The 25,116-nt window shown below is 39.2% G+C and overlaps 1 protein-coding gene across 1 annotated transcript in view; it reads left to right on the top strand.

Annotated features, from left to right (window-relative positions):
* The window catches only part of nrxn3b (neurexin 3b), a 402,487-nt gene extending 392,775 nt beyond the window's left edge, over positions 1–9,712 (top strand). Inside the window, exon 24 of the mRNA XM_016678683.1 lies at positions 6,796–9,712. Within this exon, the coding sequence (XP_016534169.1) occupies positions 6,796–7,781 (986 nt within the window). The 3' untranslated portion in view covers positions 7,782–9,712. The remainder of the gene's footprint in view (positions 1–6,795) is intronic.
* The last annotated feature ends 15,404 nt before the right edge of the window (positions 9,713–25,116 follow it).

Raw genomic sequence — 25,116 nt, 5'->3', positions numbered from 1 at the left:
ATATTCCATGTCTAATTATTATCCCATCAAATAAACCCTAAGATAAGATCAGTCAACCTGCACAGCAACACAACAGCAGTCCAATAATTGTTCAAGCTTTTAATATTTAAGGCCAAACAGAATAAATAGAGAAAATAAATGTGTATCTTAATGAATATTTCTACTTGTGATCAGTTAAATAAAGTTGGAAAATTCATACATAAAGTAAATCAATATCTAGGATTATTGAAATGTTTGATTAAATGGGAAAAAATTTTTTAAAGCATTTATTTCTATCAAAATGCCAAACTCATGCAGTCTTAAATATTTTTTATGTAAAAATCTGGAGAAAATTGTAATAATTACAAAAAGAAAAAAAATCTACAATATTAATTTGTATTTTTTTATGAAGAATAATGAAATGTTTGGTAACTAAAGTTAAGTGTCAGAATTACTATTAGAAGTCAGGTGTTCTTCCAGTGAAACTTTGACATAATACGTATATTTGTGTTTATTTTTTCTTTACTGTGGAACATTAAACCTTTGATGCTTTTGAGGGCCTAAACCTTTTTTTTATATATATATATATATTTTTGTTTAGTGATCTTATAACTATTTAGTTGTTTAGTGATCTTATGAATATTTATTTTTATCAAGTATTATTATTGACTGAAATTAGGTATTTTTATTGAATGTATTTATTACAATTTAATAAGCAAATGTTCTTTTAATTTTTTATTCAGATAAAATGTCTCATACATACAGACACATTCTAATTCTGGTTTATTGATTTTGTCCAACCGTATTTTTATCATACTTATAAATGTTTAATTATTTACTGAGTAGTGGCATGTTTGGATCTTGACAAAAGATTCCTAAAATGAGGTCCGGTTTGCAAACTGGATCTTCTGACCAGTGCCGAGCTTAGTTTCTTCAAAGGTCCTGACTTTGTTTTAGTTAAATGGGAAGAAAAAACTGAGTAAGTGGCAGCAGGTCCAGGTGGAGAGCGGCACAGGGGATAATTAAGAGCTAAGAAACCCTCGCAGTAAAAAAAAAAAAATTCCTCATCCATCAGGCAAAGTTTGGAAAACAAACCCAATCTGGTTGAGCAAACTTATTACCATTGTAATTTGTCTGCCTCAGATACGCAGCAAGACGACCGCTGCTTGTGCAGGAGCTTACACAGGATTAAAGTGTTTACCCAACATCAAGGCCTTCTGCACTGCCTTTTACTGGAGACCCCCTAACCACACCAGCCACCCACTCTACCCCTCATCCAAGTGTTTTGTTGATACAGAGTAAAAGCTAACAGTTGCCGAGAGCCGATTGCCAAGCAGCGAAACTGAAAGGAAGCAAACAAGCAGGGAAGTGCTGGATAAATAAGGCCATGAGACGGAATCAGCTGCAGTGTTACTGTTGTTTATCCAACTGGACAGTTTATGTTATTGGTATATCATCACAGTGACGACAGACCACAAATTCACTCCGATCCGTTCCTGGGGTTTTGGTTTTTTTGATGCTAGATGAGCAGCGCTGGCGTTCTTTCCCAGGAAGCCCAAGCTGATATGTGAAGACGAACGCAAGCATCTCTTTAAATCCCCCGGAGGCGTGAATAAACTCGCCGCCCGGCGCCCTCTTGTGGAACTCCAGATGTTTAACTGTCAAGCAAAGGCTGTTGGTTATGCACGCAACACAAAGCATCAAATCATTTTACAAAAAAAAAAAAAGGAGAGCTCGTTAATTACCGCTGTGCTCCACCTCTTGATTAATTGGCGGATGTGGTGGGCTTAAATGCCATTTAATGTTGGTTATACATCACCCATAATGCACCTTCTCTCCCCCTTAACCACTAATGAATGGTTTTTGCTTGAGAAAATATCCCACAGCCCTTGATGGCAGTACCCTTTACTGACCGTAGAAACCCCCTCCTCATCCCCCTAGCTTGCTGTATTTGTTATTGTATCTTACTCTCCCTAAATGCAACTTACTTAAAGCATGCATTAACCCAACTTCTTACAGTGGAACTACGAAATCCAAAGAATCAAACGAAAGAACCCACATGTTTTTCCCCCCCTCTCTTTCTCTGACGTACATCCAGACTGCACGCCCTGTCCCGTGTTTAAAAATACTAACAAGAGAAATGTAACGAAGTAACTAATAATAAGCGTATTATTAGTTATATGAAGGTGGTGACATTTTACCTATAAGCTGTCCCCCCCTCTCTTTGTCTGCCTCAGTGTGTGCTTTCTGGTTGTTCATCTTTGATAGTGTGAGAGATTCAATGCCTTTCTTTCTTTGTTTCTTTCTTTGTTTCTTGCTTGCTTCTTGTCTTTTTTTGTGCATATATGTCAACACACATATATGCAAAACTATGTTCCTTTTTTTCTGATAATGTCAGATTTTTTAACTTTTCAGCTAATTTGATGAGAACTGCCGATGTTTTGATGATTTTTCTTTTCTTCCTGAAAGGGGTAGTTCAGGATGTTTTAAAGTGGGGTTCTGTCAAAAGGTTAAGCCTTTAGTATCTTTTCTGCTGTGGATGCATTTCTTGTCACCTTCATTTAGAATAGATCCAGGTTTAGTTGCTCCTGGGAGCCGAAGCTAGCGGCTAACCAAAGAGAGGGCAAGACCAAAGTGGACTATTACTTCCTTAAAATAACTTTAATCTACAAAAAAGTCATAGTGGTTTATGTTATTGACTTTTAAATCATAATCACATGCACACAATCACTTTATTTTGGCCTATAACCTACAAGAACTGTGTTTCTTAATGCATCAAAATATCTTTGCAGGTGGTTTCCCCCAATGACCTCATCGGTTTTAATTTTCAGTTTTATTTTCATTATGTCTTTCATCTTTTTTCGTATATTTAGAGAGACCATGATAGCAGTGACATATTTTTTTCTCTTTCTTTTTCTAAAAACATGCTTTCACTTTTCATTGACTATCTCAAGTCTGTCTCTGATTGGTTAGCTGAGATCTTGGGACGTTTCCTCTCCCTGGCAGCAGCCACTGGGGAGAAGATGAAAGGAACAAACTTTAAAACCCATCATGAAGAGATCTTGTTGGTTGGTTCTGGAGGTCTCCATCTACTCCCCTGAGCTGACCAAATATCTGTGAAATACATTTGCATGAACTGCTTTGGTTAGAATCGTGCCCTATGCTACCCTAGTCTATTATTCTGCAAGTCTGTGCAAGATTACCTTTTTTTCCTCTAATATTGAGAGTACTTAGGAACTCTCTTAGGAACTCTATTTAAGTTATTTAATGTTATTTAGTTCCAAAATCTAAAAGTCCTTCAGACTTATTTTGATATTACTGGGTAATTAAACTTAATCCTATGTTGACTGTTGATGTGAATTCATCTCAACTTGTTCAGTCTTAGCCCAGATGATCTGCTGTTCCAGTCGGGTTATGCTCATCCCACACAAATGTAGGATCTTATTCAAATCTCTGTGCTGCCATCTAGTGGTTGAATTTGAGCCTAATTTTGGCTAACTTATTCCTAAATTTATATGTCTTTTATGGTATATTGTGATAATTTTTTTTTTTTTTTTACATAATTTAGTATATGCGTGACTAAAGAGGCCCAGGAGATAATATAATTAAATGTATCTTAACGCTCGCTAGACAAACATGACAACAGTTTGAAGATGAACAGTATCACACAGGCGTAAAGTGCTAAAAGTATTTCATTGTACTTTTTCTTAGAGTTGTTCACTTTGGTCTTGGCTCATGTCGGACTGGCCGTTAGCTTCGTTCTGTACTCATCCGAAATGAAGATGCCAAAACAGTCGTCTACTGTAGATAAAGACATCAACTCCTCACATCCTTCAAACAGAACCTCACTTCAAAAAGTCTCAAATTGTCCCTTTTATTAGAATAACGCTTCCTCTTTTCCCTATGAAGTTCTTCCTGTTTCAGGTTTTTGATATTGGGTTTCAAATTGCTACGCCTTTATTTGAGTTTCAAATTAACTGCTTTCATGGAGAAAAAAGAGAAGCCACCTCCAAAGTAAACTCCCCCCAAACCTCCTGCCACTGTTACTGAAAAAGTTCTTCCAAACTGTTTATGTGCTTATCTTTCACACTCACCTGTTCTTGAATAGCTTATCTCTAATTTGGAATTTGGGATCGAATCAATGAATGTCGAATTTTTTGTGCATGGCAAAGAAGTTGCAGCTTAGGGTTTGTAAAACTGTCAGTGTTGAGAGTGCTGTTCTCTTTTGTAGATGGGCATGTATATGCTCATTGTTTGTATATCCCCATCCCTTCCTTACAGCCAAAAGCTCTAATGCCGCCCGACCGCTTCGTGCCGCCTTTACATGGACATGGCAACTGATGTACACGTTCACCCCCATCTATGTCATTTCCTTCCTAGTATGTTCATAGGTCCCACCCCGTCTCACGCTCCCTCCTCCCAAACCCTTTATGTAGAGACTCTTAAGATATGTACAGTTCATTTTGTTCATGACTGATGAACAAGTAAATGTTGAGCAAAAAGAAGCAGAAAAAAAAAGAGAAAAGCTACAGAGTCATCTGATCAAGCTGTAGATATTTACCAAGATTTAACCATAAAAGTAGGAATCATAAATGTACAGTTTTTCTTTTTTATAAGATGGAATAAATTTTAAAAATAGAAAGGAAAAAAAAGAGCAGAATGACGAAGATTATTTTCATGTCGTGTGTGGATGTATATGTTGTTGCCTCCCTATACCATCCTGTCTAAACAGAGAATAATATACTACGTAACCAGAAGCTGTTAAAGAGAATCTAACCTGTCCGAAGGCATTCTTACACAACTTTTTTTTGTAAATTTTGTTTTCTTCCTGCCAAAATCATGCGGGCAATTTGTTGATGTAAGTTGAAAAAAGCCGATGGTATGCTTTCTTCTTTTTTTTGTAGGCTTTTATGATTTTCCAAGCTGACTTTTGCTTTTCTTTACCCGTTTTCCTTCTTACCTACTACTAATCCTTTATCTGACTAGCTCTATCTGTGGCTTTACTTTGTGAATGTTTTATTATTTCTTTTATTACAATGTTTGCTCTAATTCCAAAGTCTTTTTGCAATGCCTTAATTACTATTTTGTTATTTTATTGTTTCTTTTGTTTTCACTTCCATTCTGATTTTCTTTATTGTTCCAAAAGGTTTGCATCTCTTTATAGTGCCGTTTGTGAGCCTTTGCAATGTACAAACAAGCCACTTTGGCAGAACGAAATGCAGTTTCAATTGACATCTGAATGTTTCAGACTCTTTGTAGTAGCGTCCTGTTGGTAAATTTGTGTATTAGGAATAGACAGTTATGGGGAAGGGATTAATTTCTCTGGTATATATGCCAAAATGGGGAGCACAAGCTGTTGAAAGCAAGACTCGAGTCACACCAAGTCAGGAAACATTCAGGTGTCGCTGAACTGCCCGGTGCCATTGTGGTAACTGTAGGGTCAAAAGGCAAGAGGCTAGGACAACTAGGGGAGCCCACTGAAGTCAAGGCAACTAGATTATCCTTACACAATTTGGAGTGGTTCTACTCCAAAACCCTTTCATTTTTTTTGACCACTAAAAGAACATATAGACAGCTTACAACACTCTCCAGAGCTGTCCACTGTACAATCTCTATACACTGTCCATTGCAGTATGTATAGAGATTTGTGTGGTAATTAACCAATTACCACACAAACCCATCCCAGGAGTCTACAAGCACTTTACCAACATGAACTGATAGCCAGCCTGGTCATTTCTCACACAGGTTTAGTCAACTCTAATCTCAAATACAGTATAAACTCTGTGTGTACAAACCCTGTACGACACTGCAAAATACAACACAAACATTGTACAAATGTCATTCAAAGCCTGTACAAAGGCAACACAAGCACCTTACAGATACCATACAGTATACAAACCCTATTCAATACTGTACAAACATGGTGCAATCTGTAGAAATGTAAAAATACAACACAAAAACACCAGACAAGGTTAACTTACTTTAATCTTATAGTCGCTCAGAGACGAAGGTACATCCCTTCTAAATGTTTGAGATTCACATTGTGCATGCATTACAAACTTTACTATTTCCATTTTTTCATGAATCAATAAACAAGAATCTCACTCTGTTCTCTGTAGGAATGAAGTCTTCAGGTTAGACTTAAAGAAATTTTATGTGAAAATCCTAGAATTAACAGATCAGTTCTTTTTTGCTAAAGTTTTTTTTCGATTTTGGTTTAGGTCCAATAACATAACTCTATTACAAACAGATGGTAGTATGGCTTCTTTTTATACTCAACAGTCCACCTTTTGATGTCAACATTTAGGCGACAATAAAACAGCCCATTTAAGTAGTTGCTGACAGAATCATGTAAAGGTAGCAATTATTGCTCACCGCATAAGAAAACGGGTCAGCATGAATCTCAGTTCTGCTGCGGTCTGAATGTAAAGGAGCTGTAGGAGTTAAAATGGGGTATCAGTTTGATGTGGCTCACCCTTGTGCATCCCTCAAAGCCTTTTGATGCAATGTAAACTTCATTTATGGCTGTTTTTCTTTTGTTCCTTTTTAGTTCTGGTCTTGTTTGGTTCTGAGTTTCATTGGTTTTGCACTGGTACAGTGTTTCTATTCTTTCATAATTTCCTTTTTGGTTTTCTTTTTTTTCCATATCGGGCTTTGCTTCTTGCATTTTTCAGTTTTTTCTTTTTTGTTTGGTTGTTTTTTTTTGTTTGTTTTTGTTTTTGTTTTTTTTGGTGTGTGTGTTTGATTTGCTTCTTGCTTTGGTGGCAAGAAACTTTCTATCCCCCTGACTTCTCTCTCTCTGTTTCCGCTTTGCAGGAGGGGAGCTAGTCGTCCCCGTGCTAGTTGAGGACCCCATAGACATCCCTTCTGTATCCACCCGTTCACCCTTCATCCCCCTTCCCCCGACCCTCCGCCCCGTCCTCACCATTATCGACACCACCAAAGAATCCTTGGCCATGGCCACTGAGGCGGGGGTACCTTGCTTGTCGGACCGAGGCAGCGATGATTGTGATGGTGGTGATGATGGTGGTGATGATGATGATGATGATGATGGCATGGTGATTTCGGGGTTTGGCTCTGGCGAAGCTTTCGACTCTAGCCTGCCCCCGACTGACGATGAAGATTTTTACACCACCTTCTCCCTGGTAACAGATAAGATCTTGACCACATCGGCTTATGAAGGCGGCTACAAAGCTCTCGTGCCCAAGTGGGAACCCAAGGACTTGAGGCCTAGCAAGGCCTCAGAGGCAGGCAGGACTACACCCGCCTCGCCTCTGCCGGACATCCGTGGCACACCGGCGGCGGCGGTCCCCTCGGACATGCCACCCAAGCTGCCTGCAGGGAAAATGGACAATCGCGAGGTTAAACCTCTGCAGCCAGACATGCCAGTCCTGCTGCCCCGTCCGACATCCTTCGATGTGGACGGCACCAAACCAAGGGGCCCCTTCATCACCTCACCCATGCTGCGCACAGTACCCGCCGCCTTGCCCACGGTGCCCGGCGTGGTGAGGCGCGTGCCGCCCGGAGCCTCGGAGGTGATCCGTGAATCCAGCAGTACCACGGGCATGGTGGTGGGCATTGTGTCAGCCGCCGCCCTCTGCATCCTCATCCTCCTCTACGCTATGTACAAGTACAGAAACAGGGACGAGGGTTCCTACCAGGTGGACGAAACGCGCAACTACATCAGCAACTCTGCGCAAACCAATGGCGCTGTGGTGAAGGATAAAACGCCCAGCGGCAGCGCTAAAGGGAGCGCAAGTAGCAAGAGACCGAAAGACAAGGATAAGGAATATTATGTATAGAAATCGAATCATTTCACAACACCTGAATAAACTGTTTAGAACAAAGCTAAAAAACATTTTGACAGTACCATATTGGCAACTGTGATTTAAAAAGAACACATTTTCTTGAGAACTCTAGACTCGCGGAGTCGCTTACAGACGAACTTCAGCTCACGGGAGCTCACTTACTATTGTAAGCGTTACAAAGAGACGATGCAGTACGACTCCATCGGGACGATTTGAAAAGTTCCCGCTGGAGACATTCGACGGTGTGAATTATCACTCGAACACCCCGACACAACCCCAAGTGACTGTGAAGAGGTGTGTAATCCTTGGAGTTCTACTGACCCCCCCGTCCATTGTAACCCTGTAAAATACGATCACTGTCATTTTGGCCATTCTGAGCATGCATGTGAGGTGTATGTGATGTGGTGCTGGCATCTGTGTAAGTGAGGGACCTCAAGAAATCATGATTGTTGGGGAAAGTTGGAAGTCAAAACGCTATTTTACTTTTTCTGTCTTTTTTTTTTTTTGGTATTCAAACGGTTCATTAAATGTAGCCGTCATGGACGCGACATGAGGTAACGTATACATGTGCTTAAAAGTGTCTTTTTTTATCGGTTGTTTTCATTTATCCCTTTACTTGTGTATCTATTTATTAAGATGAATGATTTTCTGTCTGTTGTCAAAGAAACTAATGGCCAGTTGAGGTCGACTCGACGGTGTTCAGTCGCCGCTGATCGTGTATCCCCAAATTTTTTGGTCCCTTGGCAACCAAATTTTAGATGGTCCTCAAGCTTGCAGGAGCAAGTTAAGCTTTCAGAGAACGTAAATATATAGTCATTTATTCAAATTTGATTTTTAGTTTAAAAAAAAATCTCTGACATATTTCTCCTTTATTTTACATTTTTTAATTGACCTGCTGTGTTAAAACAAAACATATTTTGTGTCTGCAAACAGTGTAACTGTCACTGTCAAAGTTTGGTAAAAGTAAAATGTAGGGTTAAAATCTTACTGCAGTGTGACCAAGTAAAAATTTTTTTCTTCAGTTTTCACTGAAAACTGTGTCAAAACAAAAATGTTTACATAGTTTATTACAGCTAGCCAGTGTGCTTGGTGACTCATTACTGTACAGAAAAAGGCAATTTTCTGAAGGTTTTTTCTTTTCTTTTCTTTTTTTTTTGGTCCTCCTGATGTCCAGACAGTTGTACATTTGACTAGATTTTTTTTTTTTTTTTTTTTTTGCTGTAGCAACATGTCTTTTTTTATTATTTGTTTGTCCTGGAGTGAATAATGGATGTCCACAGGAAGTAGTCTGGAGAGACGGGAAGTCTAGTCTCTCTGGATGGCGTTTCTCTTCAGTCGCATGAAAATTCAACCATCTGATGCCGTCTAACACCAACCCTCGGATCTCAGCGAGGGTTTTCTTCTGAAATTATGTTTTCATCATGTTATTTATTTTTTTATTGGAAATCTAAAACAAAAGAAAAATACCAGTATAAGATAATAAAGACTGATTATGGTGGATTTGGAGATCTGTGCTGGCACCTTACTGACTTTCTTTGTTTTTGCTTTTTGATTTCATTTTTACTGTGACGTTACTGTCTTGTCTGCTCAACTTGTCAATTTGCTTTTTTCTCTCTTTTTTCAGTTGTATAGTTAATTTCACGTCTCATTTATATGACATTATGTTCCAGGAATTCAATGTTTTTTATGTCTTTATTTATTGAAGAAATTAGTTGTCATTCATTTACATGCAAATCAGTGTGTATTTTTCTTTTTCATTGTTTTTGTGTGTGTGTGTGTGTGTGTGTGTGTGTGTGCGTGTGTGTGTGTGTGTGTGTGTGTGTGTGTGTTGGTACTTGGTTTTTTAAACCAGTTTAATTATTGTCTTCTGCTCCCTTGACTTCAAACAATTCCCAGAAATAAAAAAGAAAATGTTCCCAAATGTTTTGGATGTTCAGCTGTGGGTGTCTGTCACTCATTCGTTCACCTCACGCTATGAAAGCAGGAGGTGGCGCCGCAACAAGATGGATGCCAAAGACTCATCCTGTTTGCCGTTGCTTCGCCGGTTTCCTTTTATGCCCCAAAAGTGCTGCCATTTCTATTCAAACGAAGCGCAGAGCAGCTCAGAGCTGTCGTTTACCTACAGACGATTATGCAAATCCACACGCACATTCTCAAGCAACAAGAGAATTTTGAGGGTCCGAAGTCTTCGCAACGTGGTAGGAATGGCTTTCAGCTTGAGCTGAGTCTTTGTGAGAGATCACACAGCCAAATGAGAATCCCCACAACCACGCCGCTCCGTTATGAGCTCCTCGACCGCAGGAGCACCTGATTTCCCTGCTTCCCTTTTTTTTTTTTTCTCCTAACTCTGTCCATATTTCCTGCAAATGAGCCTTCGCAGAGCTGGTCATTAACTTGCAATAGCCCATTGATGTAGGATATCAGTGCACCATGTGTGAGTATATCCAGCTCACACAGTGACTACATATTAAGTCATTCATCCTGCCACAGGCGAACAGGGAGCCTGAGGGGGCCGGTGGAGATCCATTCAACTGAGGGGACTTTTCCCCCAGTCTGAGCCATTTACAATGAGAAATTGTATTTGTTCCTCCAAAAAGAAAAAAAAAAAAAACAGAAAGAAAGAGAGATTTATATTGTTTGAGTCAGTACGATGGAGGTTAATGTATATTAATTTGAACAAGCAGCAGCGCTCGGTCCAAGACGTATCGCTACAATAATGGCAACTGCAGAAGCAGCTAAATCGATACAGGAGTTTGTTGTTTGTGTTAGAAGTGGATCTCTCCCCCTCCCCGCCCCTTTTGGCTTTTTTTTAAGCGTTTTCTAAGATGCTCCAGTGTCTTTCAGCGTTGTCATCGCTCCCACTATTTTCAAGGTGTAGGGCGTTTTCCAGCAGAGCGGTTCCAGTTCTTAATTTGTTTTACAAAAACAGTTAAAAACCAGCTTGGTTTTCCAGAGAATCAGTGTGGCGCTCCAATCATTACCTCGCCGAAAACGAGTGTTTGGAGAGAATCGGAGTGTAGCGAAGCACTTTCTACGACACAAATCCAATTATTTCTCTCAGTACTCCGGCAAATATCGTCTTAATAGAAGAAGGTACATTTATAAATGCAATTTTCTGTTACCTGTAGTGTTGGTGAATGCATTTTACGATCCCAATTTGCTGCTTTTTGATCAGTATTAACCAGCTAGATTGCAAATGTGAGTCGAACGCAAAATATCAAGCAGGAGTTAGAAGATTGATGGAGCTTACAAATGGAAATAGAAATAATATCCATAGATTCAGCTCTAAATTTGTCACACTAATCAGTTTAATTAGGACCACAAATATCCAGCAACTTTTACTCTAAAATCCAGCTGGTGCACTCAAATCTGCATGTAACTGGTTACATTAAGCTTGACTAAATTCATATTTCTGTTTTCTTTGTTGTTTTTTCCAACGTGACTCCCACCACCACGTGACTAGGGTGTGTCCAGAGCTCGTTTTCCTTGACAGATAGCCTTCTGAGTATATGTTATACATGTTTATTTTCTAGTGTGACTATTTAACAACGCATATTGTGTGGATATACAATATTCATTGTTGGTGGCACATAATTTTACTAAGTGGATTTAAAGTAGATGAGGCTGAATAAGAATGCATGCAAGATTTTCCAGATTTTATTATGTAAAGACACCAATAACAATGAATCAGTGGTGGGTACACTTATGCTAATGCGCTAATAGCAGAGCTAATTTCTCATTTTACCCTTTAGCATTTTTGCTAACTTACAAAATGTTTAGCACTTTATCATTTCTTCTAACTTCTAAAATGTCTAGCGTTTTAGCATTTTTGCTCACTTCCAAAATGTTTAGCACACTTAGCTTCAGCTAAATTTATTTTTAATCAATTTAATGTCCTCCAAACCTCGCATTGTTCATGTTTTTGTTTTTTTCCCTGATTCAAATGACTGTTTATTAGCAGGCTTCAGCAGATGTCTGACTTGCTGAGGACAGATGTGTTTGGACTGTTTGAATCAGGCATGTTGAAGCTAAAACGCATCTATAGATGGCTGGAGCTGCGCTGTTGTTTACAATTACAATTAAATGCATTTTTTTGTTGTTTGTAACAAATTGTGAAAAAAATAATTTCGTAAGCCACTGTAATTAGAGAATTATTAGGATGCTCAAACTGAGAAACCACAGTGATGGTGATTAAAGTATTAATAACAGCTCAAGGAAACTAAATTAACAAAGACATGCTAGTTTGGTGAAGCATTTCCTGGAACAAAAGCGAACATCTTCATCATGATCCTTAAATCAGAAGGCTTGTTATTGGCCATTTTGTCCACCACTTGCATCAGCGGGACGCTGGCCGATGAAACGTATCCATCAAATATTAATTTGTTCACACGGCTGTTGGCAGACAAAGTTTATTGATTGGATTTTGTGTAGTGACGACTTTGTCCTTTCAGTCGAATTAATAGAAGTGGATTACATCAGTCGCGCTGATGTCAGCCGGATAATTCATATCTTAATTGACAGAAAAACAATCTACATTTGCTAATGGCTTTTCCAAATGGCTTTCTGCGTGCGTTCGGCAGCATTAGCAGGGCCTTTCTCCCTGCGGGCCTGTAGGCTCTGCGGAGCAGAAACCGGCTCCCCCTCATGCATTAAACAGCTGACAGCTGACCTGTCATGAAATTTTTACTCCAGCTAATGAACTGGTTAATCCCATTTAAACACTTTATGGGATGTTTTCCTTCATGTAAAACAGCAGCTTTGTAAGGCTGATCCGTCGCCGATTGCGGCTTCTGTCGCTCTAAAAGCGCCTTCCACGTCTGCATTGTGATGGATCCGCTGAATAGATTGCGGGACTCAGTTGTGGTGGTGTTTTTAGGGGGTTTTTCTTTCCATCTCCCTCGATAAAGATTTAGGAGGACAGCTGAATCTTCCACAGACCGAAAGCAAAGCAGCTGTGAAGCCGACGGTGATCACTCCTGACAGGTAAAATATGAGCCTGCTGACCTTAACACCGGCGTTATGAAGGACACGCACATACAAACAGTCATGCGTGAACCTCAGGTAGAAGTGTGACTGGCTGCAGAGGTGTGTGTACGTGTGTGGCATTGTTAAAACAAAGTTTGCAGGAGGGAAAAAAATATCAAATAAAAAGGTAAGTGTGTGTTAAGCATTCGTATTCAGACATCTCAGCAGGCGCGCTTGGTGATACATTAGCAGAACAGTCAGGTATACATAAATGCACTTCTTTCTTTTTGTGCGTCTCTGCGAGAGGCTCGCCTCCTCCTATTCTTCCACTCCAGTTAGCGCCTCGCTCCTAATTAACTGCAGAGATATGAATGCGCTAATCTGGGCTTTAAATCTTCAGTTCCTCCGACAAAAGCATTTTTTTTTTCTTTTGCGGGCTGCCAGAACTGCATGATAAATAGCAGATCGGCCTTTCTGCTGCCCGGTGGACACAGCGCCATCTAGGGAGCGGATCCGGCTGGGTCGGGGCTGAGGGAGTTTGATGCAATGGATGTACAGTAATAATTAGAAGAGAGATAACTGACTGTAGGAAAGCTTTGTCAAAGGCTGACTGTTGGCTTGCAGAAGTACTTTTTTTTTTTTCTTTACAAAACCAACACAAACGTAAATGTTTTTTCTTCTGATTTTGCATAATTGACTGATAGGAAGACATCTAAACTTGCTGAAAACATCTCTCACCTACTACTGCTGCATTTGTTGGAGGTTACATCTCTACATAAACAAAATAGCTCATCTGGATTTGGACTGGATAGAGAGAGCCATTGTTTTACCACAGAAAATTGCAAATGGCTCTGGACTTTGACTGGACCATTTTAACACGTTGTAAAGCTTCAGATTATGTTGTGGCTCAGATTGTACATTTACGCTGATTCTCCTGCCTGAAGCTGAATCTTCACCTGAGCTCCATATAGTATATATACTCCAAACATTTCTAAAAATAAAAAAAAAACTACCCTGTTACTGCTAGAGAAAGAAAGATATTCTCAAAATAATGATGCTGCCACCACCAGGATTCACCATGAAGATTGTGTGTTTAGGATGATACTCGGCTTTAGTTCTCTACACCTATTTTGTAATGGAGGTCAAAAGGTTGGACTTTCAATAGAACACCTTATGGTATATACTATGGATGTACATATACATACCAACCCAAACTGTTCTGCCACATATGTATTACTTTTCATGTAAGAATTCCAGATTTTCCAGAGTTCCCAGTTTTAACGCGCTAATTAGTGGAGCTAATTTTTTTGTTTTTATCACTTTTGCTAACTTTGAAAACGTTCACCACACTTAGCTTCCCCTAAATTAATTTTCTTATATAAATTCGGTAATACTTTGACGAAGTGTGCATAAGACTGACATGAGAATGTCATAAACATCACATAACAGCTGTTATGAACATGAAGGAGTCTTCACGAATGTTTACAACCGTTAGGGAGTGTCATTCGGTAAATAATGACACTAACAAGCAAAGTTGCTTTATTGGACTTTTAATACAAGTTTGCATTAACAGGGTCATTATTTTATGAATGATACTTCATGACAACAGTCGTAAACATTCGTGAAGACTCCTTCATCTTTATGACGGGTGCTGTGTCATACTTATGACAGTCTCATGTCAGTCTTATGCCCACCCCGTTAAAGTGTTATAAATTCTTAAATTACATAAATTAAATTAAAGCATTGATATATTTGGTTTTCTAATCTTTCAGCTGAGCAAAGTTTAGGAACCATACAAGAAACGGGAACAACAGAAAAGACTGTGCACAACATGATATCAACATAAATACAATATATAAAGGCATAATGGAACAATTAATTTGATGCTCAAAGGTTATAGTCTTTTAAGGGCAAATATAATTTGAATTGAAATTAGCACTTTAGCATTAGCTTCAACTAAATACCATGTTGATGTATTGCTTTAGCCAAACTGTTTATTTTTTCTATGTTGCGGGCAGACACACTTTTTTTTATATCTTTATCTGTAAAGAATCTTGGAACTGTTTTTCTTTTTCACTTCAGTTCCTTTCAGTCAGTCTGCCACCTAGGATCCCAAAAAAGTAACTCCAAATGTGCAGCTGCAAAGTGACAAAGTGTGGAAAAAGTTCAAGTGGTGTGAATTCTGTTATATAATTAAGAAGAAACATTTCCTCGAATGAGGCTGAGGGTGTGTGAGCTACATATGAAAACACCTGCTTCGCCGTTGCTCCGCTGTCATCTGTTGAGCATCATCATGCGTGCGAGGCTGCCGACAGCAGACCGTGACGCCGGCAGCGGCTCCATGAATACATCAAGCTGTACTTGTCAGGAAGCCGTGTTCAAAACTCTGCCTGCAACTCGATGTGTAATTCACCCGCCGCTTTGGGAAGACGGGCCTCCTGGCCAAGCTTGACAGTGTGATTGAATCCTGCGAGAATCCCAATGAAATAATAAGTGTCTCAACCCCAGACCTTCCACCCTCCGCCGCCCCCCCGCCATCTCCTCCTTTCACCCCAACCTGAACCAGATGGGAGGCACTGAAATCTGGGAATGCAACAAGGCAAGCAAACTTCAAACAGGTGAAGGTGACTGCGGCAAAAGCAGCAGGAAAACATGATAATTGATGCTGGCATATAATTGGTGATGCTGTCTAAAGAGGCGGTTTTGTATGCCACTCAAATCGGTTCTGCTGCGCTTTGAAAGCGGCACGGTTTTGACCTGGCTGCCACAAACAGGCATTCTCATCATGGCGGTGGGAAAGAAAAAACCTCATTTTGACTCTTCTTTTAATTGAAGCTTTTCTTTGAACTTTACTGGATGGATATATTTAGTGCACAGAAACTCAGCTATAAGACACTTAAGTTGTTAAAGTTTCTGAATAAATACCCACATTGAGGTCCAGAAATATTAATACTTGTGGTTTTTGGAGAGCTGAAGCAATCTTTAAACTTGTGTGCAAGTCCTTGTTGATATTCTGCTAATGTAAAAAAAAAAAAAATCAAACAATTTCACAATTGTAGTGTTTCCATTAAATAAAAAATTAAATTAAAGTCACGCGTGAATAAGTTTGTCCACACCATAATCATTTAAAATCATGGCATTGTTGGAAGTAAGCAGAGATTATATTCATAATTCAGCCATCAAGAGATGTCTTATCTAAGCATCGGAGCAACAAGCTTATACTTTGGAGCAGCTGCGTATGCTGTGTTTTGGAGAAATTATAGTTGGTAATTTTACAGAGAAGTTATGGATTCCACATGTTTGAATGACACACAACTTTTTATGAACTGTGTGATGCTGTGAGAGCTCTGGTGGAGACAGCTTTGTCTGAAACCCTCCAAAAAACAAACTATCAACCTCCTACAACTTTGTGTCGTCTTCTTTGTCGCTTCCACCAGTAGTAACAGCCAATTGTGTGACTCTGTATTTGAAAAACGTGTTTCCATTGCAGTTCAGTTTGTTTCAACTTTATATTTAGTCCATGTAACATTTTTTTTTAATTACCATGTTTCCATTAAGCAAATATATTTTTATAATTTAAATTTGCACAAATTTAGGGTTAATGGAATTGCAGCTGACATGCCCTAGATTTAAGCAAAACATGAATTTCTATATTTAACTTATATTTTATGTAACATAGCATGTCTGAACCAGTGGAAAAATTTGTAGTTAAACACAAATAGTCGATACCATTTTATATAAAAGTTTCCCAGTTCCAGTGGCAATAGTACAAAGACATAGAAAACATGAAATTAAATGTGAAAATTTCCATATTGTGCAAATTTTAGAGAACATTGTAGGAAGTTTGTATTTTTCATTAAGCATAAAAAAGGAACCCGAAGATGTTGGAAACATGTTTTGGGGGAGATATTTACATGATAGGCAACCTACCAAAAAAGCTTGACTTTGGGCAACATTTGGACATTTCAGCAACACCATGTCCCAAAACACACAACTAAAGTAGTGAAGAAATGGTTGACTAGAAAAAAAATCAGCTTAATGATCAGGGTTATGGTATGGAGACCTTTCAAACTTCCAAAATGAATGAGTTTTCAGCAACTATAAGACCTCTTTTCTTGCTTGTAGTTAGATCATCAAGGATTGATTGATTTTTGAGAAGAGTATAAGTACTTTTGAACTTGGAACAGTTCAAGTGTGAGTAACTTTTTTAAAAACAATAATGCCTCTTGTATATTGTGTCATTTCATTCAGGGAACAACATGGTTGGATAAAAATAATTTTAAATCTATCCAGGGTGTGAATAATTTTGGACTAAACTGCTCCACTGTGTGTAAAATCAACACTCTGATCTGAAGTGTCGCGGTTTCCGAGTTCAGTATTGTTGTAAACATTCATGGTGCAATCTCCAGCAGGAAGAGCATGCCGGGTCCAGACAAGTCGGCGCCGTTTATGTTATGGTCGTGTTGTTGATTAGGGACGTGTTTTGTCCAAGACTTTTTCAAATTAGTTATCGATTTCCAACGAGCAGAGACTGCTGGGTTTCTAAGTTAAAGGTTTAATTACGCTGACCCTAAAGGTATGTGTTACGCAAACACTCGATAAAGATGAATTGATCAGATCCAAAATGTCTGGCGTTAATTTAGATAGAAACCCTCGTTCAGCCGCCAGGTTGGGATGAAATTCTTAAAAGCAATCTGATGGTGTAGATGAGGCAGAAGAATCAGGACTTGTTGATGACTGGGAGAAAACATCTCTATAAAATGTGGTCTAGTTAAATCTGTCTGCACCCAAAAGCCCTGGGGCTAAAAAATACTGCTGTCAAAACAGACCTAACCTCTTCCTCATACTGTTCACTCATTCATCCCTGGACCAAACTATGCCCATCATAATCAGTGTGTTTACTCTTTTTCTTTTTCAGTCGGATCTTTTGATTTTGTCCCTGACATTCTATGAAAACTGTGTCATGTAAGAGAGACTAGAAATCCTGTTAGATAACAGTGGACAAACACTCATTTTCAACCTAACTCGGTTAGAAATAATCTTTAATATTACTGTGATATTTTAAGGCGCTAAAACTGCTGCAATAAAAACAAGCTATTACAGTTATTTTGCTAACCCAGTTTTGGGTGAAAAAGAAACAGATTCGTTCAGCCGTCAGTTGATTAACCCAACATTTGAGTTTAAGTTTGAGTTTAAACCCAAAAATGGACTGACAAGAGGGAAAAAAAAATAAAAAATCCTAATTCTTATTTCCCAGCCTGCTATGGAAAGCATGTATAACACGAATCTCTTCAGCAGACATTATCTAGTGTCTTCCTTCTTTTATCCTTCCTTCTTTGAGACCTTAATTCGTTCCTTTCTTCCTTCTGTTTGCCCTCCCTCTTTTCCGTCCTTCTGTCTCCCATCTGCTTCCCTTCCTTAATTCCTTCTGTGCCTTACCTCCCTTCTTTCATTATGTGTTTCGTTTTTATATCCGACTCGTAAAGCCTGCCCACTCAAGAAATGTCTTCAATAATAATTCCACATTAGGATTTTTTCCTTCTCCTTCATTTTTTTTTAAATTTTATTTTAGATGTTCTAAAAAAAAAAAAAACAAAGGACACAGAACTCTGGAAAGTTAAGTCTGGAATTTCTTGCTTGAAAAACATTTTTTTAAAACCTCCTTTCTCTCCCCTTTTCACTTATCTGTTCACAACTAATTCCTGCTCGTTCCAGTTCGTCACGCATCATTCAGCGGCCGCACCGACCGAGCTTTATTTCGTTTGCTCTCTAAATTTCATACGCACACCTTCTGAAAAAAGCAGAGCGGCATGAAATAAAAGTATAATAAATCAACTAAGAACGTACACACCAGTTAATACGGAAAGCCCTGGACTCCAGGCTCGGCTTGTTTTCATTAGACGTGGCGAGTGATAGCCTCACAACATCGAGTGCTGCTGCTAGCTTCATCCTAACCGTCGCCGTGGAGCTGCGCGCGCACGCGGGCTTCTGCGCGTGATTTAGCGCAGTCACTGGTCCTTAGACGTAATGACGCTTGATGGAGGGATAAAGGGGGGAGATGAGTCTCCCACTCAGAGCGCCAGGAGAGGTCATTCTGCCATAACGAGCGGCAGGCCGAATGGTTGCCTGCATCTCCACCTGTCTGCCATTAAACATGAAAATCACTCCTCTCTGCCCCGTGACATTTGCATATTTCCAGCTTCCAAAGACATCATCCAGCGCCATATTCTATTTCGACGAGGGTTATAAATACAAATAGAGAGTAAACAATTGCACAGAAACATATTTTCTTTAGGCTCAGGAGAGAAAATGAGCCTGATGTTGAGACTCGGGTGCAATAACCCGTTTGCTTATTGAAAAGACAGCGGCTGGATACACACTCAGCCCTTCTGGCTTAAATGAAAGAGCAGGCCAGCTTGTCTGATTGAATGGGTTTGTAATGCAAGCCAAATAGATTTGTTCTAATGGGAATCAGCGGAGGTGATGGCTGCAGAGGCTTACGCCGGCATTAGAACAGCAGTAAACAGAAATGGCAACCACCCCATCATGTCCTGATTGCCTGTGAGCAGCAGAAGCAACGCCGAGGAGTTGCTGTGTTTACTAATGATCGTTTTAGTGGGATAATATCCAGTGAGCCTTAAAGTTGCAAATATTAGCTGGAAGCAAAAGGTGATGAATGCGATGTTGCGGCTTTAAATCCTGAGTCACTTGATTGTGACAGACCATTAGTGAAGATTAGATATCTTTTCACTGCAGACTTAACTTTGAAAGAACCAAACATGAGTTAGTTAATTAGGAGGCCCTCTTAATGCTTTGCAATTTCCTTTTTCTTTTGTCAAATAGACACAACTGTTTCCGTAAACAGCCAAAAGTTGCAGGGAAACTAAAACTTTCTATCCATACAGTTTGTCAAGATAGGGCCATCCTTGTTGGGGTAATTTGTCCACTTAAATTTAGTTATGGACTTAGGTTTGACTGTGTCAATTGAACTAAACCCTTTGAACAACCTCTTCACCCTCTCGCCTGTGGTGGCGCTGTACCAAGAACTACTGAAGGACACAACATGAAGACACTGAACGTAACTTTCTTTTTCATAAAATGTAAACAAAAATGGAGTAGCGTGAGATTTTAGCAGTTTTGGAGCGGTCTCTGGTCTGCTTGCATTCACATATGCATTCGAATCGCACCACACCACTTCAATCGAACCAAGACCTAGGTTTTTAGGTGTAAAAAAAAAAAAAAAAAAGTTTGCTTTTGTGGTCCGCATCCGAGTTCGATTGGTCATTCAATCCTCTCCAAACAAATCGGACTTTCTAGTGGACTAAACAGGGCTGATGTCCCCTCCCTGTGAATGCACAATCACACTCTGGTACCCCTAAAACCTAGGTGTTGTTTCAGTTGAAGTGAACTGTGGTGTGGCTCTGGTGAATGTCAGACCAGAGAATGCTCTAGAAGCAGGAAGCAGACTATAGCGGAGGGAATTTTGGGTAAATCCAACCAAAACAAATATGCTTCTCTAGCTCTAGGGATTTCTTTCAGTAGTTCTCGGTGCAGCGCCACCAAAAGCAAGGAAGAGGACAGGTTTTCAATTGCTTTGGATTGTTTGACGAAGTGCAGTGTGAAAGGGTTTGCTTCAACCCCATCGCAATGTATCTAACCAGGATGGTGGCTAAATACTTATCTCCTTACTTACTAGGTAAAGGACCTTTGGAACAACAAGCACAAGGTGACTTCAGAAAGTGATCACAGCTAATCACTGTGTTGTTCAGGGTGCAGCAACAGATTGTAGAGGTCAGACTGGATGTCAGTGCAGAGGGTGAGGGGTTCTCTGTTTCTTAATAAGCTACTGGTGGCACAGACCTGAGGGAGAAGATGTGCCAGCCTGGAGAGAGGAGGGCAGGAGTAGCCTCAAACTGTCTACACGTTTAAGTTGGGAGTATTTTTGTACATTTGCATGTTTTCATCACTGCCTCCGACTCAGGTTAGGTCCTGATTGCTCAGCAAATCTGCATATACACTTGTGGTTGGTATAGAAAAATGCATGCGTGGATGGATGGATGTGTGTGTGGAGAAATCGATTGTAAGCTCATGAATAAGTCTGAGAGCTGAATTATTCTGAATGTCACGCAGCAATCCATTCTGACAGATGTGCGCTCAGGTCGGAGGATTGCAAAACTCTCCTATAGTTGTTGTTTCATGTAGACGGTGGATCTTCCTCTGCTGGGAAACACAAACACGAACCAAAGGCGAGGCGGCAAATTTATTCATCAGTGTCTTACCCGGATAAAGTGGAGTTAAGTTAGACTAATGGTGGGGCAGAATAAAAATGCGGAGAGCAGTCTGTTGGGAGCTGCAGAACTGATCCTGTAGTCTGAGTGCGCTTTACAAAGTGGGGCTGCTTTTCCACGGGATGTACCTACAGTGCACCAAGACATAGATCACAAGAACGGAAGGCTGATTACTTGTGATTGTGCGTGAGTGACTCAGCCAAACATAGCAGATTTTCTGTGCTTCAGCGGATGTGAGAATATCAGCGCAAGGATGAATGACTTTCAGATTACTCATCATCGTTATGTAAACCTGAGCAGTTTGAAGGCGAGGAAATAACACTAAGGTGAATCTAAAGCATAAAACGAGTGGTGTTTGTACTCAGCCCCGTCCATGAGCAATCGCATGCGCAGTGCTAATTTTCTGATATGTTTTGCCTGTAGTTTGGTTTATGTGATGGCAATGTTCTCTATCAAGATGCAGAGGCTTTCCCAAAACATCTGGACCTCACCAAGTTTCATATATGTTGGGGCCTTTTGGAACAAAAAGGAATGAAAACAAATGTGCATCATACGTTTCCGACCCTCCCCCTCAAAAAATTAATTTGTCCTTTTCTTTAAAGGGACTTTTGGGGGGCTTTTTTTAATCATGTTCTAATGTTATTCCCTCATCAAAAACATCCCTGGAGTGTTGCCTTGATTCTTTCATGCACATTTGAGAAATATTTTATTCTCCTATGGCAACCATTCAACTGTGCAAAACACCTGGATGGACATAGCTCCGCCTTCAAGGCACAGCTCCTCCTCTAAGCTCAGTTTCTAAACTTCCGCCTCACAGAGCAGCTTACCACTGTGACTTCCCCATTCAGTTCCTTCAGACTAGCCAAAAGCAATTAGCAAACACCTGGTGGAACTGCACATCAGCTGAGCTCGTTATAGAAGCTGCTTCTCAGTGAAACACAGGTAAAAACATAGTTAAAAATTAATAGAGGAGCCAAGTTGTGATGACTTGCTGAAGGCGGAGTTTCAGAAATTGCTGGAGTTTCTTAAAGAGAGAGAGGCCAAAAGTGCCTTGAAATTGTCAAGGCATTAAATTACAAATTTCTTTTAAGTAATATTTGATATATATATTTGTACTCTCTATACTCTGTTATCAGTTGTTAAAATAGGACTTTGTGGCTGGAAAACACGTAATAGTGCCCATGTTCTACTGTCCCATTAAGTCACAATATGACGCTGAAGTTTGTACCCTCAAAGGTCCAAATAATTCAGATACTGTATACTTTGTTTTCCCACTAGACCTGTGTTTGAGATTAAGTCAGAAGTTAGGGGAGGAAACACTGCAGTGAGGCCTGAATGGAGGCTTGCAGCTCCGGGCTCAGCTGACTTTGCCTCATAAAGCTAGGACTCGTAACACGGCCCCATAATTGCACGGGTTGCACAGCAATTTGTTTCCACTTTGTTATTAAGTCCTTTAAAAATGAGACATTTCCATTTAGAAAATGTTTAGATAAGAGGGCTTTAGAACTGCAAAATGCCAAAGCTTTCATAAGCTTTGACTTTTAGAAGCGGCCACTTAGCTGTCACAATTTTCTGTCTCTCTTTCTCTCTCTCTCTCTTTCTCTGAATATTATATTCTTCAGCACAAAAGACACCCACAGCAGCTTCAAACACAAGAACACAAAGCTCTGGCCCCTTTAAAGCACCACGAGCACTCTCTTAAGAAGTTGGGAGTAGTAAATGTGTTTTCTTTCCCCCTAAAGATTAAAAGTAACATACAACTCAAGGGAAAGTGAAGGATCAGTCAACAAACTGCCAGAACCAGAGCCAAGTTGAAACTTTTTTCAGTTTGTCACATTACAACAAACTTCAATGTATCGTACTAGAATTTTATACTCAACACCAACACAACATAGTGTCAGACACTATTAAAATTAACACTAATAATATAAATATATGCCAGTTATGTGATTTTCTGAGAAAAAAAATCTTGTGAAATGAAAAAAATTATCCTGCACTTCACAAATATGCACAACAATCAGTAGAAATGCTGTAAAGTTTGTGGTTGCAACATCATAAAATAAGAAAAAGGCCCTGTGTCTGATTAGTCAAAAATAGACTTTAGAAGAGAGAGAGAGGTGATACATAGTCATGCACAAGATATAACATTGTGTTTATTTTTACCAGGAGGTGAAGAGATTGCACTGAAACACTTTCCAATAGAAGCTGGAATAAGAAAAAGTATCCTGTAACTTTCTTTAAGTATATGCAACTGCTAAATTTTAGAACCATGCAGGATGCAAGTAGTCAAGGAAGACCTGCTCTTGTCTTTTTTGAGCCCCTATGGATCCATTAAGTTAAATTTTAAACAAGATAAAGGAAAAGGACTGAAGAATTGCGTCAGAAAAGTCTCAGTCTCAAGTTCCACAGAAAATCTGGAACTCTGTATGAGGAAAAGCAGGAAATGTCTGTAACCTTCTAATATTTATATCTGAATTCTCTGCTAGCAGGAAGAGGCAAACGTTTACACTGATAAAGGGATTTGGAGCCTAAAATATTTTCAATGTTCTTGTATTCTGTAGGAAGTTTTAATAACTTCTTTTAGAGCCATGAAAATAAAAGTATTAAAACAATTTCTAAGTGGATCATGATTTTAAAGCACTTTTTGGACAGGAAAAAAAGCCTTTGCTTACTTTCTGAAAGCAAATGCCACCAAGGTAGCTGCAGGAATAAAGTTCAGCAGGCAAAAAAAACAAACAAAAAAAGCAACTTTCCTTTACAGTGTTTTTCACTTTTTGTGTCCTCTGAGTACAAAACATATGATGTTCAACAAATTGCTTTAAATCAGAAACAGCTGTTTCCAAATATGCTGCAATTGCATAAAGGGATTTTCTCAGTGTCTGAGCCAAGTGAATGCTTGGTTTCAGCTGCTGTCTGACCGGAGAGCAGTACCAGTGATTTGAAGTGATGTTTTAGAGCCAGACAACAGATGTGTTTTCATTACAAATGTGTGCAAGCTTTGTCGATAATCTGCTAATGTAAAAAAAAAACCAACAACAACTTTGCAATCGCTATGTTTCCATTCAATGAACAAACATTTAAGTCATTAAAATTTATGGCGGTGACAGACGTAAGTACATGAGCTATATCCATATTTCAGCAATGGGACTGATGCTAATCAGCAGTCATAAAGAGAGATGCTGCCGTCTTATTCAGGCACTGGAGCAACAAGGTCCTTATTATTGGGACCTTGGGATCCATAAAAGCGATGGATTCAAAACTTGAATGACGAACTCAACTTTTGATGAACTATACAAGGGCTCAGCTGCACATTGTCAAAGCAGGACAGCACCAACAAATGTGTGTACAAACTGGTGTGACACAGAAAGTGCTTCCATTTATTTCGAAATAGGCATGTTTCTATTAAGCGAATCTATCTTTATAATTGGAAATTTTTGGTCAATGAAAACGCAGCTATACAAGTCCTTGAAAAAACCTTCTCACAGTTTAAAGTGTAGCTTAACCCTCTCAAGGAAAACAGATTGATTGGGAGAAAAGTGAAACTTGCTACACAGCTGCATGGCTCATGTACAAAAACCAGGTTATTCTGGTTGTCACGGTGAAGAATTGCAGTCAAACTGGGCTCATGAAAATGTTCTTAAATCCCACAGGGTGCCAGTTTATTAATATCTCTGACATTTCTCCTTTCTTCTCTTAACTGGAAAAATCTCCATCTAAATCTTAATTTTATAACCTAAAATTTGAGCTGGTGTCACTGATTTTGTTTTATGCAGCAATGTCGGCACTTGATAATCAAAATGTAACACTTTTTTAAAACTTGTGTTATCTGCTGCATTGTGCTTGGATATGAATATTGCCATCACTAGCAACATGGAGCAATAAAAAAATAGCAAAAATAGTTTAATATTGTCAATGTTATTTTTAACAAATGTAAAATAAGGGGTAATGATTTTAACTTAATTCCTGACAGATATTAGTAAAAAATGTACTTTGACAACTTATGGTAATAAATGCTTAAAATATAAGTTTTATTTAATAAATGTAAGGTTAAAAACAAAGAACATTTAAAAGCAAAG

Source organism: Poecilia formosa, unplaced genomic scaffold (genome assembly GCF_000485575.1).
Source record: "Poecilia formosa unplaced genomic scaffold, Poecilia_formosa-5.1.2 Scaffold187, whole genome shotgun sequence".
NCBI classification, from domain to species: Eukaryota; Metazoa; Chordata; class Actinopteri; order Cyprinodontiformes; family Poeciliidae; genus Poecilia; species Poecilia formosa.
This window is presented reverse-complemented; position numbering and strand designations above follow the sequence as displayed.